Source organism: Silurus meridionalis, chromosome 7 (assembly GCF_014805685.1).
Source record: "Silurus meridionalis isolate SWU-2019-XX chromosome 7, ASM1480568v1, whole genome shotgun sequence".
Taxonomy (NCBI): Eukaryota; Metazoa; Chordata; class Actinopteri; order Siluriformes; family Siluridae; genus Silurus; species Silurus meridionalis.
The window spans coordinates 10938353-10962019 of record NC_060890.1 but is presented as its reverse complement, the minus strand read 5'-3'; the positions used below and the strand labels follow the sequence as shown (position 1 = coordinate 10962019).

At 34.5% G+C, this 23667-nt stretch overlaps 2 protein-coding genes across 3 annotated transcripts; both read left to right on the top strand.

The window, feature by feature from the left end:
• The first annotated feature begins 5203 nt into the window (after positions 1-5203).
• On the top strand, positions 5204-8852 carry atpaf2 (ATP synthase mitochondrial F1 complex assembly factor 2). Its single transcript, XM_046854063.1, has 8 exons — positions 5204-5510; positions 5603-5647; positions 6549-6697; positions 6796-6893; positions 7142-7222; positions 7335-7447; positions 7908-8023; positions 8174-8852. The coding sequence occupies exons 1-8, from the start codon at positions 5375-5377 to the stop codon at positions 8309-8311; spliced, it is 876 nt and encodes a 291-aa protein (XP_046710019.1). The 5' UTR covers positions 5204-5374; the 3' UTR covers positions 8312-8852.
• A 1224-nt stretch (positions 8853-10076) lies between these two features.
• tom1l2 (target of myb1 like 2 membrane trafficking protein) lies at positions 10077-17877 on the top strand. 2 transcript variants are annotated; one of them, XM_046854065.1, is made up of 15 exons: positions 10077-10181; positions 10803-10887; positions 12196-12274; positions 12397-12546; positions 13817-13951; positions 14079-14210; positions 14299-14415; positions 14631-14764; positions 14839-14887; positions 15290-15455; positions 15555-15675; positions 15823-15898; positions 16293-16352; positions 16804-16840; positions 17129-17877. In XM_046854065.1, exons 1-15 carry the CDS (start codon positions 10130-10132, stop codon positions 17281-17283), a joined length of 1548 nt encoding a protein of 515 aa, XP_046710021.1. In that variant the 5' UTR covers positions 10077-10129; the 3' UTR covers positions 17284-17877. The 2 variants fall into 2 exon arrangements, with proteins under 2 accessions (XP_046710021.1, XP_046710022.1); XM_046854066.1 differs by lacking the exon at positions 16293-16352 and having other exon boundaries at positions 10100-10181.
• The last annotated feature ends 5790 nt before the right edge of the window (positions 17878-23667 follow it).

The window sequence follows — 23667 nt, the reverse complement described above, 5'->3', positions numbered from 1 at the left end:
ACATACACAGAAACAAACACACACACACACACACACACACACACACACACACACACACACGCAAATGCTGTATACTTATTGTCTTTGTTTGACCTGGACTTTGTACTTGTGACTGTAGAAAATCACACTACTGTTTAGTCAATTACAATTACAATTTTACCAAGAATGTCCTGTTACAATGGCACTACATTTGATAGCAAAAGTCCTAAATTATTGTGTTGGCTTGGTCAAAAGAAAAGCTTACTTTTGAAACTAAAGGAAGTTGATGAACAAGAACATTTAATAAAATTAGACGTTCAAAATCTCTTACACTTGGGACCAAAAGGTTCAAGATTACTGAACAGAATCAAATTCAACCCTAATTCACCACTCCACACACACACACACACACACGCGCACACACACACACACACACACACACACACACACACACACACACACACACACACACACACACACACACACACACCACTAGGCAGTCTGCAAAATGTTTTTTTTAATGAAACTGCCATACAAAAAGGTTGGAGACTTTAACGACATATTTACATTGCAGTTTTGTTCTCTCTCTTTTTTTTTTAACAGTGAACAGTAGCAAAGTAATATATAGAACTTATTCTGACACTGAAAAGCTTAACTTATATTAGACCTGGCTGGGTGTAAGAAAAAAAAGTTCTTTCTGAACAAAAGACTGATGGGAAAGAACCTACAGTCTGCATGTTCTACTATCTCCTGGCACAGGTGAATAGCAATTCATAAATTCCATTTTACATAAAGCTTTTCTAGACAGACCAATTAAAACAAAACAAAACAAAGCAAAAGATTTTTAGGTTTCTATGAATGTTTGCTTCCTTGTTCATGGCTTTACAGTTGCTGATTTAAACATAACAGGAAGAATATCTGTGTAGTTATTAGATAAGATTTTGAAACCAACAATAAATCCTTTAAGGAAACACTTTCTAACAAAATGTTAAAGAGAAACAACTTGTTTATATATCAATTTGTATATCAGCTGTTTTTCCTGGATGCTTTATAAAAAAAGCATATTATTACATTTAAAAGTGAATTTACTTGTATATCAGAAATGAAGCTCATTTAAAGTTTGTATTTTGTCATCTCTTTCTCAATAATCCCTAATCAGGCTTTATTCATATTTCAGTGAACTATGCCACATAGCCTTGCTATTATACTTGTTTCACACATTTATTAATTGGATTGTCTAAAACATAATCTAGTGGGTTTTTTGACATGAGCATTTAAAGTTGGTCTGCTATTTTCAACACTGGAAAAACACCAAAATCTGTTGAGCTTGTGCTTTTTCAGTGTTGCAAAAGATCTTATAAAGGTTTTATAGTTCAGAATACCTCCCCTTTATGTGTGTACATTGAATTTATTCATGGCAATCATTTATTACAGCATGTTAGACTAAACTTTCAAATAACATAGAAGAGGTACTTGTGACCTGACTTTCTAATTTCACTACCGGTCAATAATTCTGTCCTTTATGTTGAGTTACTTTCATTTCTATATCCATAAATGCATTAACCCAAACTGTTGTCTGCTAGCTGTCAAATACTTGTTAATATATTTCAAACATTTCTACTGTACAAATTAAGAGTAATGTTATTATGCCACTTTCTAAACTAATATAAAATGATTATACCAAACTGGTTAGGGTTTTGACGTAAATGGACTGACAATTGTATTTATTTCTTGCAAATGCATAATATTATTGCAACTGCATCAACAATGACTAATATCAATATCCAAAATGATAGTGTGTAAGCCAGTGCAACAGTTAAAAATATATAATTTTAGAATGAAATGTCCCTAGAATGGATGTAAAAAAATGAATAAAGCAGTATACACATTAAGTATGTGCACATCTGATCATAAGACTGTACAAACTTAAAGCGATTGAATGTAAAACGACTGCAGGCGTTTTATTTAATGAACCTCAGTTTCTAAGCTTCTTCACTGGTTCCAGGAAACTGTAATGCATGCTTTCCCCTGGGTGCACCTCACGTGAACTCAGCTGGTTTCGGCACTCAAGCGCTCACCTTTTAAAAAGCACCTGAAGTTTCATACTTTTGGCACAGGTTCAACAATGCTACTCCCATGGAATATAAGTGCACCATGTGACCTGTTGTTGGCAAAATATTGTTTCAAAAAGATTGCTTTTAGTTTCAAAATGAAAACGATTTAACATGTAGATAATCTTTCAATCTGGTGATGCTGTCTAGAGTATGTGCATGTTTTAGTGTAGTGTACTTGAATACAATCTACAGCAGAGTTATTCGAAATGGGTGGAGTGAGGAGATGGAAAATCCCCAACAATTAACTGAGCTTTTTTATTATTGCAATTTGCACGTGCTTTAATACAATATGCTTATGTTTTACAGTCTAAATATACTTGTATAATAATATGTCTACAATATCCTTTAGTAGTCTAATATATTTCAGTATAGACTATGATATATTTCAGTATAGTCTACAGTATATTTCAGTATACTGTATAATATACTTTAGCATAATCTAATGTATTTCAGTATAGACTATGATATATTTCAGTATAGTCTACAATATACTTTAGTGTAGTCATAATACTAATGTATGCTGTACAAAATACTAAAGCATTATAGACTATAGTAAAGCATATCAGATTATACAGAAGTATAGCCTACAATATATTTCAGTATAGTCTGATACTAAAAATTGCCCTATATGTTACTATACTGAAATGTATTGTAGACTACAATACATTTCAGTATTGTCTGAGATGCTTTACTGTAGTCTACAATATGCTTCAGTATTGGGTACAGTATACATTAGTATAAACCAAAGTATGCTTCTTAGCTACTCTGACCCACAATGTTTGCAAAAATAAGTTCGAATACAAGCAATCTTCTCAAAACACTGCTATATGCATGAAACGTTCAGTGCATTTAGTTGTTGTTTTATTAATGAAATGCATTCAGTAGGTGGCAGCAGATGCACACAAAGTATTACAGTATAACCCACAAAGCCACTATAACGTCAATATTTGGATTATTTATTCTGCATCATCCGACTTTACATTAAACACACAAACAATAAAAACATGCTGTTATATCTGGAGGACTGTACGTTGACTGTCATAAGACCCTGTTGATAATTGACCCTGTGGATAATTGAAAACAGTAGCAACACATTCAGAGACAAAGTTAAAGCACCAATCAAAAGTAATAGAGTTCATGTAGAGTCCAGGGTTGTAATGTCAAAGAGTCAGGCTTTATTATAGCAGAAACAAAATCACTAGAAACAAAGTCAGGCTGTGCCCAAAAACACAGTAAATGCACAGCCTTTTTATACTCTATTTCACAATCTTGATAAGACTTATTATTATTTATTGGCCAACCCTTATCGAATCTGCCTCCATTATCTTCAAATTGTTAGATACTTTTCAAGGCCAATGACATAATGGTGGCGGTTCCAATCATCTCTAATTTTTTATGTAAAAAATACATTTCAGTCATGGTCCAGGTCTTGGACTGTCCATGACCTCTTAATTATTAAGTTATCGTTTATATATTTATTATTTTTTATTTATTTTGCTATTTTTTATTTATTTATTTATTTTTTACCTTAGAAAATGTGCAACTGGAAGCTTCTGTCACCAAAACAAATTCCTTGTAAGTGCAAACATACTTGGCAATAAAGCTCTTTCTGATTCTAATTCTGATAATAAGACACCAACTCTTCTTACACTTTCACTAGATGCCTGCTCTTATTGATCTCTGTTTTTAATTAAATGTGTCAAAAATAATTAGAGTTCTGGCCTTGGCCTTGGCACATTTATAACCCCTTAACGTGTAGTCATCACATGTGTCTCAGTTCAAGTCTTGGCCATTTCTTACATGAAGTCATCAAACAAAAACATCTGCTAATGCACCTGCTTCAAATAAAATGATGCTTTCATACACCTCAAGCACTTGTTTTGGAGATACGAATGAATTGCAACAAGATCAGAAAGTACAAAAGATAAAGGTTGAGCCAGTACAGACAGTAAGAAGTATCATAACCCCACTGATTTATTTGAGTTTAGAGAAGGTTTGGAACACCAAGAACTAGCCCTTTAAAATGTTATTTGTATTACATTTAATTGTTTATATATTGAGATATTGCAATTGGAAGACTGTTTATTTGAGTAAACAGACTTATTCAATTTACAGCTTGAGCTTAGTTTAACTTGATTTTTATTCCCATCAACTAAAATTCTAATGATTAAGAAATGCATCTGTAAAGTGTTAACTGAAAAAAAAATATATATTATATATATATATATATATATATATATATATATATATATATATATTTTAAGTAATAAAATGTAATAATAATAAAATATATATATATATATATATATATATATATATATATATTTTTTAATTATTATTACATTGAATTCAAGTAATTTTATGTAAGGAATTAATTTGCAAAATGTAATATTTTATAATTGTTTTGTGAATTTCCATCAAGGAAATGAACTACAGAGACATTTCAAATGACTTTTGCCTATGTTTACCAAGGTAGGCAATAATTCATTCTTTTTTAGAATATATTGTTGACATTAATTATTTTGGCACATTTTATGTATGGACAAAAGTTTATAAACAGTTTGTATGTGTATGATTGTATGTGCTTTTTGAACATCCCATTCTACATGTAGGTTCTATTTGCTGTTATAATAACCTCCTCTTTTATGGAAAGATGTTCCAGATTTGAGCTCATCCAGGCACAAGGGTGTTAATAAGTCAGTCACTGAAGTAGGCCAGCATTCCAATTCTTCCCAAAGGTGTTAAATGGGGTTGAGCTCAGAGCTCTAGATCCCAACCCATATAAACTATATGTTAATGGAGCATTTATGCACATGCTGGAACAGGTTTGGGTCTCCTAGTTTGAATGAATGAAAATTTTTGTTCTACCGAAACCAAAGACATCCTATACAATTACCTCCTTCCAGTTTGGGCAAGAAGCCGGAAAAAGTCGGGTGTCCCAATACTTTTGGTCATGTAGTATTTAAACTAAATGTTTAATTAAAATTAATTAAAAATAATGACAACTGCTCCCTGAAGAATACTTATATAAACAGAAAACTAAAATACAACCTTTTAAACTACACAATAAGCGAGCGCACAGGAAAAGCGACTTTTATTTTATAAAGGAAGTGCTTTATTCACATGTGAGCGGAAGGTCAATCAATGTGGAGGATTTATACTGTTATCTTTGAGGTGTAGGAGTTAATAATGTGTTAAATAAATATATACGTTTAATCTTTCAGGCATTTATGGCTAATAGCCGGGGTTCGTAAAATAGTCCGCAAGTTTGTGAAACAAAGATGTTACAGGGTTTGTGGAGGTTTCAGCGGCAGCTCTCTGGAGCTCTGCTGCCTTTTGCTGCTCGTTCACTAGCGTTAGAAACATTCAGTCCTTCAGCACATGTACACAGAGCAAATTACGGAAGTGCTGCAGAAGGTGAGCTCTTCATCATGCTACTACACTCACTGTGGAAGCGTGTCTACTGTTTCCTATTTCTTTATTCTATTCTGAAAATATTGTTCCCACAGAACGTAGGAAATTCTACCAGGATGTCAGTATCTCTCAAGGTGAAGGTGAGCATCCGTGAAGTTTGCATTACTTTTACATTAAATATATACACTTAATATAAATAGGGGGTGTATATATTTTTAGTACAGTATTACTTTTATACAGTAGATATCACAGCCAAAAAACCCCTGATCGGTTTATTTCTTTTTAATTGAAGACACTATCAAGAGATTTTACAGAACAATTCATTTCAATTAATTGTTTAATGTAAACTGCAAGCACAATACAATAACTGAGATTTGATACAGTATAAATCGCATTTGAGTGCATCATTAAAAAATAAATTCTAAAGTATATTTAAGTTACTGTATCAACCAGGTGTTTCCATTGTGCAGAACATCTGCTCACGTGATGTTTTTTAATGCACTATTCTGAAACTCTTGTGCATGAAAGTACTTAGGGGTCAGCAGTTACAGAAATACTCAATCCAGTATGTCAATCAAGTTTTTCCCAATTCGGATGGTGGATGTGACTATCACCTGAGTGGAAGTGGAAGCTTAATGGTTATGATGTTAGACTTTGACTCAAAAGGATGTGAATGTTACCGGTATCTACATGATTGTATACTGTTCACTGCACTGCTGCAACATGATTGGTTGATAGTTAGATATTTGCATGAATGAATAGGTGTACATGTATTCCTAATAAAATGCCCATACTGTCAGGGTATGCCGTAGCTTGTTCGTTCCAGGTAGATATGCTCATTTTTAGATTATGCTGCTGTTTTGTTTACAGAAAAGAAACTTTTTCCCCCTTTACAGTTCAAGTAAAGATTTGTTATCGAGGCAATCCATAGTACTTTAATGCTATAATTCACTTGGTATTACTACGTAGCAAAGCATAAAAAAGTTTTTATGTGTTTACTACATGCATGCTGTTGTAGGTAAATACTGTTGTCTGCTGCAGGTGGTCTGTTTGAGATTAACCTGGACAGGAAAAAACTAAAAACTCCTGGAGGAAAACTATTTACTGTGCCCAACGAGGCCCTGGCCATTGCTGTTGCGACCGAATGGGATGTTCAAAAGGACACATTAAAGTTCTACACCATGCATCTAGTGAGAACCATTTTATGCAGCATGGATTTGTAAAATAATATTAGGACTTTTTTCCTTTTTTGCAATGATGTCTTTTTTTTGTTTGTTTGTTTTTATAGACCACTCTGTGTAATACAGCTCTTGATAACCCAACCCAACGTAGCAAGGACCAAATGATCTCTGCTGCCCTGAAATTTCTGGAGACCGACACCATTTGGTAGGAAAAGTGACTGCCTTATTGCATTTAAATTGCCAAAAGGATTTGGATGTTTTAATAGAGAAAAAAAGAGTACATTTTTACTTAAAAGGTATATTATCTCATACATAAAATATTTGTATATTTTTAGGTTTAACAGGGAGCGGTGTTTGTAAGAGGGTTGTACCAATTGAGTGATGAGCTGTTACCATGTCAGCTTTTATCAGCAAAATGTGATTGCATGTTAGCTGAGCCATATTGATCTTTAGTTACAGAGTAGAAGACCCTCCACGGCTTGTCGAATTGCAGAAGAATGAATGGGACCCTGTTATGGACTGGATTGAAAAAAGGTTATTATTCCTTCTGAGTCATTATTAAAAAGACAGTTTTTGTATAACATAAACGTCTTCATGCACATAGAGAAAATTAGTTTTTTATTTATTTATTTTTGTTTTTAAATAGGTACAATGTTGTTATTGGGTCATCCACTAGTATAATGGGCCCACAAATCCCAGAGGAAACCAAGGAAACGTTTCACCAGCACCTTAAATCCTACAACTTTTGGTCTCTAACAGGTATATGTTTATAAGTATATTTTTCCACAATAGAGTTGTCACCATGTTTTTGGAAGTGCATTAACTGTTTTCCCTATCGGAATTTTTTATTGTTTTGTTGTTGTTGTTGTTTATGCGAATGATTCATGATCTTTGTACTTTAATGTAATACAGTGCCAGAAATCTTGTTTATCAAATTTGTCTTTTGAATAAATGTCAAACCTGCTGAAAACTTGTATTTAAAACGGTTTCATATGCTTTATTTAAGTACACTTAATCCTAAAGTTTTATGTTTATATTTAATAGACGTAAAACAGCCAGGGGTTAACAGAGTGGTTTTTGTATTATTGCAATGTCAGTCACAGAGCTATAACATTTTGTTTGTATTATATATCTATGTATAGAATAATGTTTACAAAAAGTTTTTTTTATTATTTTTTTATGAGAACACCATGTATAAATAAACTGCATCTTTCTCCAGGGCTCGAGTATGTGATATCACAACTGAAGTCACTGATTCTGTCTTTTGGGGTGATCGACAGACATTTAACTGTGGATCATGCTGTACTGCTGTCTCGTCTAGAGGAGGAATTTCAGGTATAATGACCTACATATTTTACAGCCTACATTTAAATTCATGCTGAAAAAAAGCGAGTGTCTATTATTATAATGTTTCACTATAATAGCAGTGATTTCTTTGTTTAGCATCTTTGTGCTGATTGAGCATTTGTGTGTGTTTACACTTAGATCCAGCATTGGGGAAACGTGGAATGGGCTCATGACTATGATATGTATGAGCTGCGGGCTCGAACAGCAGCAGGTGCCCTGTTTGTTCATCTGTCATCTGAAAGTTCTACAGTGAAGAGAAAACTGCTTCAGGACTGATCTGACTTGTTTACATGAACCAAACTCTATATCTTCTGCTTATAGCTATTAGAATTTTTATTTAATTATGGTCATCAAAACAGAATGTTAAGCAACAATATGTATGGAATTGTGACATGTTTAATGGATACTAACACATTTCTTAATACTGTGTTTGTAAATGTGATTGTGAGAATGTTGATGGCATCTTTAAGAATACACAATAGTTTGTGTGAAGAATTGCCACCTCAAAGCTTCAGGATTCCTAGTTTTTAATGCAGAACTATGGATGCAGTTGTGTACAGTTTCACATGCATGTTTGTGTGGATCTCCTCAGAGTTTTCAGGTTTTTCCCCACCTCCTAAAAACATCGCCTACTCTAAATTGCAGCTGTGTGTGTGGATGTGGGTGTGTGTGTGTGAGAAAGAGCCTTGTGATAGACTGGAGCATTACTCACTATTGCTCAGGATAATTACAAGATCCCCCTTGACCTTCACACGGTGATAAAGTGCTTCCTGAAAATAGAATAATGAAAGAATCAATAAATGATTAAACAAATGAATACTGCTATATGTTAACATTATATTGTATATGTTTTAATAGTAAAGTGTTACTGTGACACATTACATATACAGAGGCTGTACTAGTAACACAGTAACAGTAAGTTATCTTGTAAGTTTGGGTAAAATGTCCCAAGCCATGGGTTTCAGCTGGTAGGAATATATATATATATATATATATATATATATATATATATATATATATATATATATATATATATATATATATATATATGTATGTATGTATATGTATGTAAAAATGCTCTTCTAATTATTTTAAACTAATGATGGTGTTTTAAATAACGTATATCATCAGGATACCAAATGGAACTTGTGCTGTTTCCACACGCACAGTTTTAATTGCCGGATTTTTGCTTTTTGATTTGAGACAGCGCATCAGTGAACAAATGTTTAGTGATTAAAAAAAAAATATTTTTGTGGCGTGTTTTTTTTTTTTTTTTTTTTTGAGATTTTTTTTTAGATAGTAAAGAAAGGATGTGAATAAAAGTGTGGTGTTGAAAGTTTTAATTTCGCCTTATTTATTTATTAAATATTTTTTATAAAAATTGTCAAACAGAAACATTAATAAAACTAGTACTGTTAATGTGTGTGTGTGTGTGTGTGTATATATATATATATATATATATATATATATATATATATATATATATATATACATTATACTATACACACATACACCAGCCCATGACCTTGTCGCCGATTCACCACTGTTCCTTCCTTGGACCACTTTTTATAGATACTGACCACTGCAGACCACTTTTTATAGATACTGACCACTGCAGACCGGGAACACGCCACAAGAACACTGCAACTTTGAGGACAAATTGTTCATTTGCTGCTTTATATATCCCACCCACTTACAGGTGCCATGATAATCAGTGTTATTAACTAACCAGTCATGATGTTATAATGTTTTAATGATTTGCCTGATTGGTATGTATATATGTATTTAACACATACATATGATTATATGTGTATAACAAACATATATTTAAGTTTATTAAATGTATTTATAAACAAAAGTTTCAGATTTAAAAATGATGTTTAATATATTTAAAAAAGTGTAGAATAGTCACTATATGCCCACCTGCTGATGTGTCCCTTTAACTCATGAAATTGGTTTTATTTTGATTGGCAGGTTCTTGGCCCAATAAAATAAAAGTTTTGCGTTGCGTCCACAAATAGGAGCATGGGAGGGGCGGGGCTTCAGTGTTTACTGCCTTGTTCACCGTTAGTCGATGGAATTGTTGTTGACAAGATGGAGTTCTTGCTGGGAAATCCATATGGTACTCCGGTGGGACAGTGCATTGGTATGGGATTAAATAAACATTGATAAATTAATTGAACGTTTCATATGTTTTACTGTGATGTTTAATAGTAAGGTTTTGTAATATGCCAGTTTGGCTGGTTTACATGGCTGCCTGTGAGTCCTATCCAGTACTGTGTAGTCCTGAGCAATCGCTCCCGATTAAACATCAGCGTTGTAATTGCTGTGTCATGTTTAATACAAGTTGGTCATTTAATTCTTTCTTGCACATTTCTCATTTTAATGTTTAAAAATAAACTTGAATTGAGCTGTAGTTGTATGATTGTACGCTGTTTCTAAGAAAGCTAGCTAGATTAGCTGCATGTATGGATGATTTTTCTCCCCCTATTTTGTTTCCCTGTGTATGAAATAACCTCATACAGATAGGGTCCGGCTTTTCAGAGACACTATAATCAGAAAAAATGCCTGCAATTCAGATAGAATGTAAAACTGCATATCAGTGTTTTATAAGATTCTGAAGGGCATCACTATACTGCCCTTTACTGAGCTAGCCAAAGCCTAAATCATCCAGTGCAGCTGTGTAGTGGGTTTGTTCAGCTAGCTACAATTATATATATGCTAAATACTAAAAAATGTGTTTTGTATATTGTGTTTTCTGTTACAGAAAAAGCCACAGATGGCTCCTTACAAAGTGAAGACTGGACTTTAAATATGGAGATATGTGACATCATCAATGAAACAGAGGATGGGTGAGGGAACTATTCTTCTAAAAGTGAGGCACGGGGACTCCAGATTTTGTAAAACATTGGCAGTGTGTTCACGTAAATAGTTTTTAAGATTATTAATATATTTTTAACAATGTTGTTACTTTAATATATCATGGTCAAAAGCTATCAAAGGTTCATGGATAATGGTTGTCATTTGGGAGCCGAATTCAATTTTAATGCACTTAAGATATTGTGGACTTGATTCCATGTGCAATTTATATTTTAACATGACACATGGTTTGAGATATGTTTGTGGAAATCTGATAAATAAATACATTTGTTATCTAATGTGCCCAATATTTAAATAGTTAGTCCCTGGCTGCAAAATGTATACGAATATTTATTTTAAATTATTTTTAGTTGGATGACAAATTAAAAGGGGAAAAAACAGTACTTATGCTATTATGTCTCAATAGTTTTATCTGGCAAAGGTTAGGTTTACACTACCCTGGAGCATAAAGAATCATTGGAAATTACAATGCAAGGTCGTTCTGTGTAATCATCTGGTACATCTGGTAAATATATTTCTAGTTTTAACATAAATAGCTGTGTTAATGTTTTAACACAAATGATGAAATTTCCACCAAGCACAAGGGTCTGCTAAATGGTTTAATGATTATTAAAGTAATATTGAAGTGTTGTCAGTTATTTGGTATGGCTTATGTAGTCATCAGATCCCAACCCAAATGACACTTGTGACACTAATGGGAGATTTTTGAGTGACCTTTTAGACAGTAATCACCACCACTATTGCCAAAACACCAGCAGATGGAATAACTTTGGAAAGAATTATATTCTTCCTTCAGTACAGTTTCAGAGACTTGTTAAATCTATGCCAAGCTCATTAAAGCTGTTCTGGCACCACCTTCCAAAAGCATTTTTTAATGTACACTACATCGTAAAATCTTTCACGACCAGTGAGACTTAAACTATCTGAGCTTGTGTAAATGCAGTATGTCAGGAATTAAACTATATAGAAATGTATTTGTCAAATGTTTAAGTGGATATGCTTTAACAGTACTTCCTGCAAATGTGTATTTTCTTTCTCAGTATGTATTACACCAAACAGACAGTCGATATAGCTGTAAGTCACAGATACAGGTTTCATCCTCAGATTAAAGATACAGAATAATTCAGCATGCAGCTATGCAAAGGTGAACATTTATAACTGACCAAACCTGTAAATATGTCGAATAATATTGGGTTTTTTTTCCATGTGATGGATTTAATTAAACAATTTACATGACATTTACAGATTGTTAATCTCTGTTTTTTTCCCTCTGATTACAGGCCTAAGGATGCCTTAAGAGCTGTCAAAAAGAGACTTAATGGGAATAAAAATTACAGGGAAGTGATGTTGACCTTGACTGTAAGCAGATATTTTTTTAAATAAATAACTCTTTCTTTCTTAATTTGTTTATTTATTTCTATAGATCTTGTTGTTGAATTGGATCACCCAGAACATGACCCCCTTTTCTCCTCTGTTACTAGGTTCTTGAGACATGCGTGAAGAACTGTGGTTATCGCTTCCATGCTCTCGTCACCACCAGGGAATTTATCGATGGAGTTTTGGTTAAGGTTATTTCTCCCAAAAACAATCCACCAGCCATCGTCCAGGATAAAGTTCTTGCCCTTATACAGGTGTAGTAGCTTGATCTTAATTCGATGTGGATAAAAATATGATGCTTTGTAATTTGAAACACATTAAATGAAATAACATGAGGAGGCAGGATCAGAAGAGCTTTTGGTACTGCTTAGTTACAAGAGGCCTTGTAGCCAAGGAGACCTGGCAGGTGCTTTGTCCCAGGAGTTGCAAATAATCGCTATATGCGATCTGGTTACCTGGAGCATCTCAGGTTTCTGAGGCCAACTTGATCGTGTCTTTGATAGGCTGCTTTTTATGGAACTGCAGTGAAAGCTATGGAAGAGCTATGTAAAGATTCATACTGTACCTTAAGTAGTTGTAATTGAACATTGTAAAAGAGATCATTAGTATTAATTTTGTTTTTCTTTTCTTTTTTAGTTTCTCTAAGTGAATTTTCCAAAGAGCAGAATTAGGTCTCACTTAACATTCATTTCCCCATTAAAGCAGTGCTGTGCATTAGTTAATAACAATATTGACCAAATAGAATTCAGCACTTTTTTTGTGTGTTTTATTAAGCATCTTTAACACCCACCCTGTCCCTGTTGCTTTGGTTTTATAGTGATAAGTTTACATTTTTAAAATGTTATTTCTACAATCTCTGTTGTAATTATACTGATATGAAAATTGTTATGTGTAAACTATTAACTCATTTCCATTGCTATCTATATTGTAAATAACGGCATCTAGATTGCATCTTAATCTTACACCCATTTTATTGTTTAATCACACTACTTCAGTGTTGTTTGTGAGGTCTGGCTGCTAAAAATGCACTTTTGGGTCATTTTATATACATTGTGTATTCAGGGGTGCTCAGAAGGACTTACGATATTATCTTTTTTACTTAAAATTCTTTGTTAGTCTAAGAAAAGGGCAGAAAGACCTGAATAAACAGATAAAATAATATTTGTTTTATTCTTGTTAACTGAACTTAAAGTACATTTTTTTCCATATTAGGATTTTATTTAAGGAATGTATGTGGAGTGCGTTTCTCTTTTTTACATTCAGAATGGTACTAAACTGAGCAGAGATTTGTCCGTGTGTTTTGATTTTGAGGTTGAATGGGGAAAGCATAAGGGTTTTTTTTTTCTTTTTTTTAACTCAAGGTGCTTCGTGTTTTTTAACTTTTTATCTTTGCCCTTACTCCCCTCCTGGTTTTAGAGAGTTTTATTCTTCATTTGACTCAATAAAGCTATGTATGTATAATAAGGCAAGTTTAAGGTTACTGAGGTCCATATTTATTAACACTTTGTGTGCTGTGTGGCTCAGGCTTGGGCTGATGCTTTCAGGAGTAGTCCAGATCTGACAGGTGTGGTCCATGTCTATGAGGAAATGAAGAGAAAAGGTATAGAGTTCCCAAGGTCAGACCTGGAGACCTTATCACCTATCCACACACCACACCGGGTGAGACTTCCTGGTGACCTACTTGGCAGAGGTTCTGCAGTAGCCATATGATCTACTATTGCAGGTGTAAAATGTTGCACACTGTTTGTAGTCACATTCTGGTTTGGTGGTGTTGTGTCACCTGCAGAATCTCTCTGAGGTGGATCCCAAGCTCAGTGCTCCAGTTCAGCCAAAACCTGTGCATGCTCCTCCTGTCCAAGCTTCACCTCTGGTTCCCACTGTGCACCTGTCTGGACCTATCAACCCCACACTGGAACAGGTAGCCCGCTTCCTCTAAAACAGCACTGCCACATTAGTACTTGTGCTTAGAATGCACTGACATGTTTTACTGGCTTTTTACTCTGTAGATTTCTAGGCTGCGCAGTGAGCTGGATATCGTGCGTGGGAACACCAAGGTGATGTCTGAGATGTTAACAGAAATGGTTCCCGGCCAGGAGGATCCATCTGACCATGAGCTTTTGCAGGTGAGTGACTCCTGACTCAGCTTTTTTGTCTTTGTATAGTTTATTATTGCATTATATAAGCAGTCTCTGACAATGAGCAAGCCTTGTCTCTGTATATTATACATTATAGAAGCTTGTGTTTCATTCCTTATAACCAAGCTAGGTTTTCAATTTAGAGGAAGTGCTTTTAATGTTAATGTGTAGTATTTTCAAAATCTGTCATATCTGTTGGTAAGGAGTTGAACAGAACCTGCAGAGCCATGCAGCAGAGGATAGTAGAGCTCATCTCTCGTGTGTCCAATGAAGAGGTTACAGAGGAACTGCTTCATGTCAATGACGACCTCAACAACATCTTTTTGCGATATGAGAGGTATAAATTGCTGACGAAGGTATATAGTTTATATTTAAGGACCTCATCTTTAATGAGTACTTTGTTATATTTAGATATGAGAGGTTCCGGTCTGGTCGAAGTGCTCATGGTGTCAATAATGGGGTAAGTTGTGTTGTTTGGGTTCATTTATACTCTCACGTTAGATAAATGTTGAACTGGAGGACTAAATGTGAGACTGATTTGGCCAGCCTTTAGTGCTTCATTGTCAAGATTTCAAACTACCAAATAGCGTACACACTGGTAATATGATCAGAAATACAAGAAAATCTGTCTAAAAATCAGTCAAGCAGTTGCAGACGTTAAGACTTTTCTTTTGTTTTGTTATCTGTTCTCTCATTGCTTCCTTAAATGTTCAGTCTTCATCTTCAAACAAAATAAAGCGGCATTTACTTCCTGGTTTGTTATTAATGTCCAAAACCAAGTCTTGTTTTTTGCCCTTTTTGTGCATCATGAGATTGTGTTGCCATGCCTATTGGTGTGTATTAATGTGTTGTGCATTCCCAGGTTCTGAGTGAGGCCACAGATGACAACCTGATTGACCTTGGGCCAGGTTCTCCTGCGGTGGTGAGCCCCAGGATCAGTGGCACTCCTCCCTCCAGCCTGCCAGCCTCTGTAGCCCCTGTTCGCTCTGCTTCACCTGCCACACTCTCCTCTCGACTGGCAGGCCTGGGTGAGTCTCTACTTACGTGCTTTATTGGTATCTCCTGCATGCTAGCCCCAGTAATAATAGTAACACTTGGCAATAAATGACAGAGATGTATGTTCTCAGATGTAGGAGCTGATAGTGTCAGTGGCACTCTGAGTTCTCTAAGTCGCTGTCAGCCACTGTCAGATGATTTTGACATGTTTGCCCAGACAAGGAGTGGCACCTTGACTGACCAAAGGAAGAAGTAAGACAATTTATAATAATATCTTATTATATGTTTATGTTCCATGTTTTACAGACAAAAAGGATTTTGATGATGAAGTCAATTAACAAATTATAAATTAAAAAAACATCCTTTGTTTTTTATTGTTTTTGCTTGTCCAAATTGTAGTCAACCATTTGAAGACACACAGGCTGCAAGTGGAGCGGCCCCTACTCTTGAGCTTCGACAACAGACCTCTGCAGGGGTGAGTGTGTGTATTATCTCCTTATATGATGAAACATTCCGATGTAACCAACGTTACTAAGAGGACAACTGAAATTAATGTTTGTTTTGTTCTGTTACAATGTTTCAGTATTTTATCTCTCATTTTCTCCTAAATCTGAATATATTAGCAACTCTAAAACTCCAGACCTATTGCTGTTGTCTGTATGCAATGCTGTTTCACTACACAAATTGGATCTATATTGTCTATTTTGGAAATTATCTCAGTACTTAGGCAGAGACATTGTTGTTGCATTGTTGTTGTTTCATTAACTGTTTTATAGATTTTTTATGTTTTCTGGCTCTTTATTTTATTATGTTTTTTTTATTGTTTATTTGGTTCTGTCCCATGTTTTGTCCATGTCTTCGGCCTAAAGTTTGCTCTTGACCAGTCCTCTGTCATGGATGACATTGAGGAATGGCTCTGTACTGATGTGGTGAGAAGGGTTATTTTGTTTTGTTTTTAAACTCCATCTTTTTGCTTCTTTCTGGATGCTGCATAACAAGCTTTTCTGAAAAGGAAACATACTCACTTAACAGTATATTTCTTTTTCCTTTAGATTTTTAACCAATTAGCTCTGCTCTCTAGCAGCTTCTTTTAGGAGGCTTGTAACCCATTAATGGCTCTTCTAAAATGTTCACTTTACATATGGACATTTGTAGATGCTTTGTGTTTTTTTTTTTTTGTTGTTGTTTCTCAAAAACTACTTTTTTTTTCCACTTCAACTTTGTCTTGACTTTGTCGCTTTGGTGTGAATTCTAAACAAGACCATTCCAATATTCTTCTTATAAAAATGCATATAGATGTTCCCACCTGCTTGCAGCACATGTCACAAATGTTGCTTTCATTTTGACTTTAAAAATATTTTTTTCCTGTTAATTTGACAGAAAGGAGACGAGGGAGAAGAAGGTGTGACGAGTGAAGGTATTCGAACGTTATTGTTATTATGTGAAGAGACTTAAGTAAATGCAACTTTTTATTTTATCTTTTACATTCAGTGTGACCAATCACGCAAAAATTGGCTAGCAGGCATAAACTAGACGAGACTAAATCAGTAAAGGTGAAGTAGGCAATGGTGAAACACAAATCAAGACAGGCTGATAACAATAACCTAGTCATCACACACATTGTTGATGTAACCCAGATACATTACTGTTTGATAGATGAGTTATGACCTTGAATATTCTTTTGCTTTGTGTCTTTCTCCTTCAGAGTTTGACAAGTTTTTGGAGGAGAGGGCTAAAGCTGCAGAAATAGTTCCTACACTTCCACTTGCTCTGAGTGCAGATCCAACCAGTGTAGCTGGCTCCACTGTAAATGCTGGGAAAAAGCCTGATCGTGCTGAAGGCTCTCTGTTTGTCTTGTAGAAGGATTTTGGGACTGTTTGGTCTGTGCTCAGCCTCCTGAGTGTGGTAAGTAGGTGGTCCTGCAGACTCAGTGGCCCCCGTCTTTCCTCCGTTTCCTGCATTACTACCCAATCAACACTACAGTGGCTGAATCCTATGCAGTTTGTTTTCACAGACTGGATTCATGAACAGATCTTAATAAGACAGACATTTTCATGAACCTTCATAATCATAAAAAAAATATAACATTAAAATTCAACTCTATGAATGTAAGAGGTCATTGATATTTTGTTAATGAAGCACATGCCAGGAACAAGCAAACTTAAAAAAGTAACAAGCTTTTACATTCTTAATGACAATGATAATTGTAACATTTTCTTTAAATATCAAAGTGTTTTTTTTTGTTTGTTTTTTGGGGGATTAGTGTTGTTCAGCTAGCTACCACTAATGCATTTCAGAAGTCTTCATTTTGCAGATGCTGCTAGTTTATGAACATGTAATCTGATCTTCACAAATTTTAGCTGTTCAAATCCCCTGCGATACAATGCACCTCAGTAGCACACAAACAATATGGTTAAAGGAAATAAAAAGATTTCCGTCGTTTCTTTCTTCCTAGCTAAATTTTCACTTTAATAACAATGCATTCAGGTTGCTCTATTATAAACTCTATTTTATGTGTATTATATGAAAATGAACAGAAGAAAGAAGCGTTACTTCTTTGTAGTACACCTGAATTGCGGTACGAGTGTTTCCTTTGACTCAAGCTTTTTTTGGTCTACCTCTTGAAGCAGTGAGAAAGGGAATAGGAAGCAGAAGTGACTGATTGGAAATAGATCTATGTGTAGTGATTGATAAAGTGAGTCTGTATTTTTTTGTGTGTGTGCTGCCTCAGGATAATGCATGTCATTAATTTAGACATAAAACCTATTTGAGAAATGGCAAAGGGATAGAGTGTTAATATGTATATTTAGGATCATTTGCACTCAACAGTCTTTTTTGGCTGTTCAGACAGAGCATTTGTTGAAATGCGAAGTCATTCATTGTAATGCCGCCTCTTATATGAGACTTATTCCAAGTAAATAGAGTTCAAGGCTGATGGTGACTGCAAGGCAGGTTAAATTGGATTTCCCCCCCCTCACACAACTACTATAGGAGTGATGTGAAGCTCTCTGCTGGTACTAAAAAAATGGAATGGATCTGCCTTATTTAAAAGAAGTCATAAGTAGCTAATATAGTATATATATAGTACCTTTTATGGTAAAAAATATTATATCCCTAGATAAGATAATATCTAAGATAAATACACTTTTTGATACATTTGAGTGTTTTGTGTAGTGTTTTAACTCACAAATGTGTGCCGTTTTAATACACCAAACTACATATATCTGATTATAAGTGTCCAGGAGAATAGTTTGGATCAGGGGGTACCTCCGTGTGGAATTGAACTCTCTCCAAAAACTGTGTTTGAGTCGCAATTTTATTCTACAGCCAAAACACCCTTGAACAAAAATAACAACGGCACATTGCCACTTGATACAAATATACATCAGTAATAAAAAGTTGCATAGGTGTTTTAAACTCTCCAACCTCCAACCCCACCACCTTCCCCTATTTTACATTAATCTCTTTCTCTTAATCTTCTGCTTGAAAGATGCGCTGACATGGCACTTTCCCGTCACTGTAAATGGAGAATGTTTTCTCTATGTACAAGTTTATTCCAATAAAATAAAATTTTTTGATGTATGTTCGACTTGGCTGACATTTTTTAGGAATGCCACACTAAAACCTACTTCTTTGGCAAAAAGAGAAGTGAAAAAAACTCCAAACAAACCAGATATGAATTTAAATATGCCATATGTCTGGATTTTTTCCAGTCCCTGTTCCTCTGTCATTTAACAGCTGATCTGTGAATCACCACAAACATTTAAATATCAATTCTATTTTTTATCTAACTGTTAATAGGCAAAAGTTTTTTCTCCCAAACGTAACATGTCATATGTCACAAAAACAAACAAATCAAAACATGCAGAAATATTAAGAGAAGTTGTATAATAATAATGGCTTGTTTCTTTTAAAAAAAGTGCTTTCATTTAATTATAGTACAGAGTCCACTTATCCTCAACAGTGTATTCCACACTTGCCTGTTAGAACAGATAGTTATCTTGCCTTATTTTAATGCAGGAGAAACCCTGTGTAATCTTTTTTTGACTGTTCATTAACTCTGGATTTGTTCTAAATGGCTGGATGATGATGGGACACTTTTTTACATTCTGCTTTTATAAAAACAAATAAATAGCAGATTGTCCTGAACACACAAGTCATTCTCCTGGACACATAATCTGAAGCTTTATAGCATGATTGATAGAGACAGTAAATTTTGGTAACTTAGATTGAACATCTGGTAAGCAAAGGGAACAGTAAAGTGAGGTTTGAAGTGAATAAGACAAGGCTGACAGATTTGTTTGGATTTGATTAGCTTGACAATGGTCAATTTTTGATAAGGAGTTTTGTTGCAACAGAGTAGTCGTTTCTAAAATGTATAACCTTTCTTTATATAGAATACATTAATTCCTTTAGCCTTGGCAATATTAAAAGAAAATCTGTGGCAAATGCGAAATTCTTGGGAAGAAATAAATGTACATTTCATTTTTAGCAGTAATTTTCTTTATATTTTTTGTGGTATTTTTATGTTCAAAACATTAATAGCTTTTTTCCACTGTAACACAAATCAACACTAATCAGCATCGGCTGGCAATTAAATTTTAAGGTACAGAATCTCATGAATACTTCGTTTCTGAACTCACATAATTTTCTCACTGATGCTGAAAACCCTTGTCTATAATGAAGAAATAAAAACATTATGTAATTAATTTCAATCAAATATGTGCAATTTGTCTATTAGTGTGTATGGATATGTTTATGGGTAGAAAAACACTCGTCAGCTGCTGCACTACACCCTTTGTTGCTTGTATTTCAGTGTAATTGGGAGTGTAGCCATCTCCGCGGTCTACATGTGGAGAAATTAGGACTGAATGATTATTATTTTAATTTCATACTGTCAGTATTTGATGGCAAAAACTGAACGTGGCGATCGACTTCACAGCTATGGATTGTTTTTTTTGTGTGGATTTTTAAGGCTTGTGTTAAGAGAAACCTGGGTGTGTTTTGTGTTTTTGCTTTTTGTTAGCGTTTTACACTTCATGGTCCAACGTTCATTTAAAAAATAAATGCATTGATTCATTGATTTCACTCTAACTGAAATTATGTAAGAGAAATGCTTAAATTATCAAACAGTGGTTAGTGATTCTCTTTTTTTTTTTTTTTTTTTTTAAACCATAACATTGAATGGAATTTTTAAAAAAATCAGTGCATCCGTATAGCATTTTCATGTATGTGTATGAGTAGTACTTTTCTTTGTATGGATATGTATTTGATGTGTTAACGTGTCCGTATGAGCATACATTTATCCCCGCTGCAGGAAATTGTCATTTCATGGAGAACGGAGAACAAGTGAAGATATAGAGTGTGTTGAATACAAGTGTGTGTGTGTGTGTGTGAGGCACGGCTAAACCGTACACTGCTGTGTACTGATGTGCTGGTCTGTGTGCTTACTTGTTGTTATACCTCAAGTTGCACTCTGTGCTCTTTGATTCATGCATGTGCTAATCTTCAATAAAGACATACGAAGTGGTGACCTTTCATCAACACTGATTTTTCTGCTTTCTTTCATTGGCTATAAAGTGATGTTTAAAATATACTCTTTTTTTTTTTTTTTTTAATGGTCATGTGCAGGAGATCTGTCTGGGTTAGTGACTGCACATATTCCTGAGCCGCTATTACTCTGCGAGCTTATCTCACTTATTCTTTTAAACAATAAAAAGCCAGTAATTTGGGAGGAATTAGACTTAATTATAAATACAGCTCTCCTGCCATAGGCTGTTCTGTAAAACGTTAAGAGAAGTGCCATGATGAACTCAAAGATTTCAGCAGCAAAATGCTCATTAAATGTAATTACATAAGTACTAAACGTTTCCTTTTTAGCTGTTTCCCACAATGAGAGGGTGATGCCCAATATTTCAATGTGCTCTGTTTGCCAGTAAACACCCAATGATGGATTTCTTTAATGTTTTTTGTATTTTTTTATCCTGAGCTAAAGACAGCTTCCACACAGACCATGGGGATTTATTTATGATTATTTTTCACAATGCAGGTCATATTATTTGCTTGGACACATGTCATTTCTGTTGACTAGGTTTACCACTCGTGTCTATCTGATTTGAGTCCCCCAAGGTCATTTAGGGAAAACAAAATGCTGTTCAGGTTTACCTACAGGTAAATCTAGTTCACATAAATGTAAACCCCACAGCAGAAAGATGAACAGATTTAAAATGAAAATTGCAACGTGGTGAATTTTTTCTGTGATTCTTAGAATCGCATTACTATGTCTCTTGCCTCGAGTTATTGAAATAATCCTCGTTAACACCTGGAGCATTCAAACATTTACATTAATCTCCGGCGAGTACTTCATCTTTACTCTTCAGCGAAAAACAGACCTCAAGGAAATTATTATTAATCAGGAACTTAATAATTGGATTGCCATTCTTATACATAAACATGCAATAATGCATTCTTAAAAAGCATTTTTTTATATGAGTTATTGAGCCCTATTAAAAAGCAATTATAAACTGTGGAGAAAAGTTTAAAACAATTGAGTAAATTGGCTATTTATGTTTGTTATATGGCTGCTGCTGCTGTTGCACATCACTGATTTCCCAATTGCCTCTCTCAATTCTGTTTACTTTGCCCTAAGCTCCTCATTTCACTAATGTCACACTGGTACCACATAATGCAATGATGTTATGCAGGAAAAAAAAAAGATGGCTGTAATATAAAAAAGAGACATTTTTTATTTGCATAGACAAACGCAAAACAACCCATACTGAAATTTTCCGGAAATATCAATAAATATTAACTAAGTCTGCTCTGAATCATCTCATGGCATTTATACACAAAGTAATCTTAAGCAAACACAAAGAAGAAATCGTATATAGAGGCTTATGGTCCTTTTTTTTGTTGTTGTTGCTGTTTCCACTGTTTTTTTTTTTTTTTTAAGCCCAGGCCTTGGAGCACTTTATGCTAAGTTAATTTACCCAAATATATCCACGCCACAGCCCACAACATCAACAGCTCTGTTAATAGAAACCTGCTGATCCATAACAGTTCTACTGCTAGACAGGGGCTGGGGGGCAGTGCAATATTAACATTAATATCAATGATCGATCAGGGGATTTGCAAGCCGGCATAAGGCATTTAATTATAATTGCATTGGGAGTGGTGATGTAGTGGCAGCAGGATTTGAATAAGGTCACATCTGCTGCTAACCTTGCAAGTGTAATACTATATTAAATGCCACTCATGGTAAGTGTGTCGAAACCTTCCTGATGTAGTCACACCATAATATAAAGGTTAAATTGAAAAATGTCCCCTCTCCAGTACAAATGCAATGATTGATACACCTTCGAAGGAAAATAAATGTTAACAGGCTTCCGTTTTAAACGTGAACTGTTATGAATGATATGTATTCTAATAGAGCGGCTGAATCAAATTGAGAGCGACTCCGTTTCAGCACAAAGGAAAAGGTCAGTCAGAGAGATTAGTCGGATTCGGAGAAGGTTAGAGCGTGCAGGTGTGGCAGCATGTAAATTACCATGTCACGGAAATACAGAATTTAAAATACAAAGAATGACACATTTTTAATCTTTTACATGAACTGTTCTGACACTTTCATTGTAATAAACTGCATAAGGACTGATTTTGTTTTACAATTTCTCAAGAAGCAGCTGTTCTTTGATTAAAAATATATACATAAATCCATATTTTAATAATTTGACATATATTGTGCGTCAATGTTAATTTTAAGTATATTTTAATATTAGGACAGAAATGGTGGCAATAAATTTTACGTCTTATGGCTATTGTAATAAGTGCATGATAAGTGTAGATTTACCACCTGATTAGAGATTTGTATTAATTGTCTGATGTCTGGTTTATTTTTTCCTCAGAAAGCATTTATACAGATTATATGCAATATAAACCACAGCCATAATTATTGTAGTAAACACATAATGTATTTGCTGGTATTGCACAAAAAGCTTTCCCCTTTCCTGTGACCTACTGAATGATCACACATGATCAATGTTATATTTTACACTGATTATTAAGTTGTTAAATTGAAATCTGTCTTCTAAATTGTTTCTCATCTGCTAAATTGATATGGGCCATCTATAAAGGTCTGACAGCGCAGTGGGTGTTAAGGGAGATGATGTATAATGTAAAGGCTGAAAAATGTGCATAGACCAAAGTCAGGCTTAAACACACACTGAACAACTGTTAGGTTCCTAAGCC

What these genes read in the sequence shown, in the direction of transcription:
- atpaf2 (XM_046854063.1), top strand. Translation starts at nt 5,375, where the DNA reads ATGTTACAGGGTTTGTGGAGGTTTCAGCGGCAGCTCTCTGGAGCTCTG. An exon ending in CAGTATCTCTCAAGGTGAAG is followed by an intron (nt 5,648 to 6,548) that starts GTGAGCATCCGT and finishes TGTCTGCTGCAG; the next exon opens with GTGGTCTGTTTGAGATTAAC. An exon ending in ATGGACTGGATTGAAAAAAG is followed by an intron (nt 7,223 to 7,334) that starts GTTATTATTCCT and finishes GTTTTTAAATAG; the next exon opens with GTACAATGTTGTTATTGGGT.
- tom1l2 (XM_046854065.1), top strand. Translation starts at nt 10,130, where the DNA reads ATGGAGTTCTTGCTGGGAAATCCATATGGTACTCCGGTGGGACAGTGC. An exon ending in CTGACCATGAGCTTTTGCAG is followed by an intron (nt 14,416 to 14,630) that starts GTGAGTGACTCC and finishes TCTGTTGGTAAG; the next exon opens with GAGTTGAACAGAACCTGCAG. An exon ending in TTGACTGACCAAAGGAAGAA is followed by an intron (nt 15,676 to 15,822) that starts GTAAGACAATTT and finishes TCCAAATTGTAG; the next exon opens with TCAACCATTTGAAGACACAC.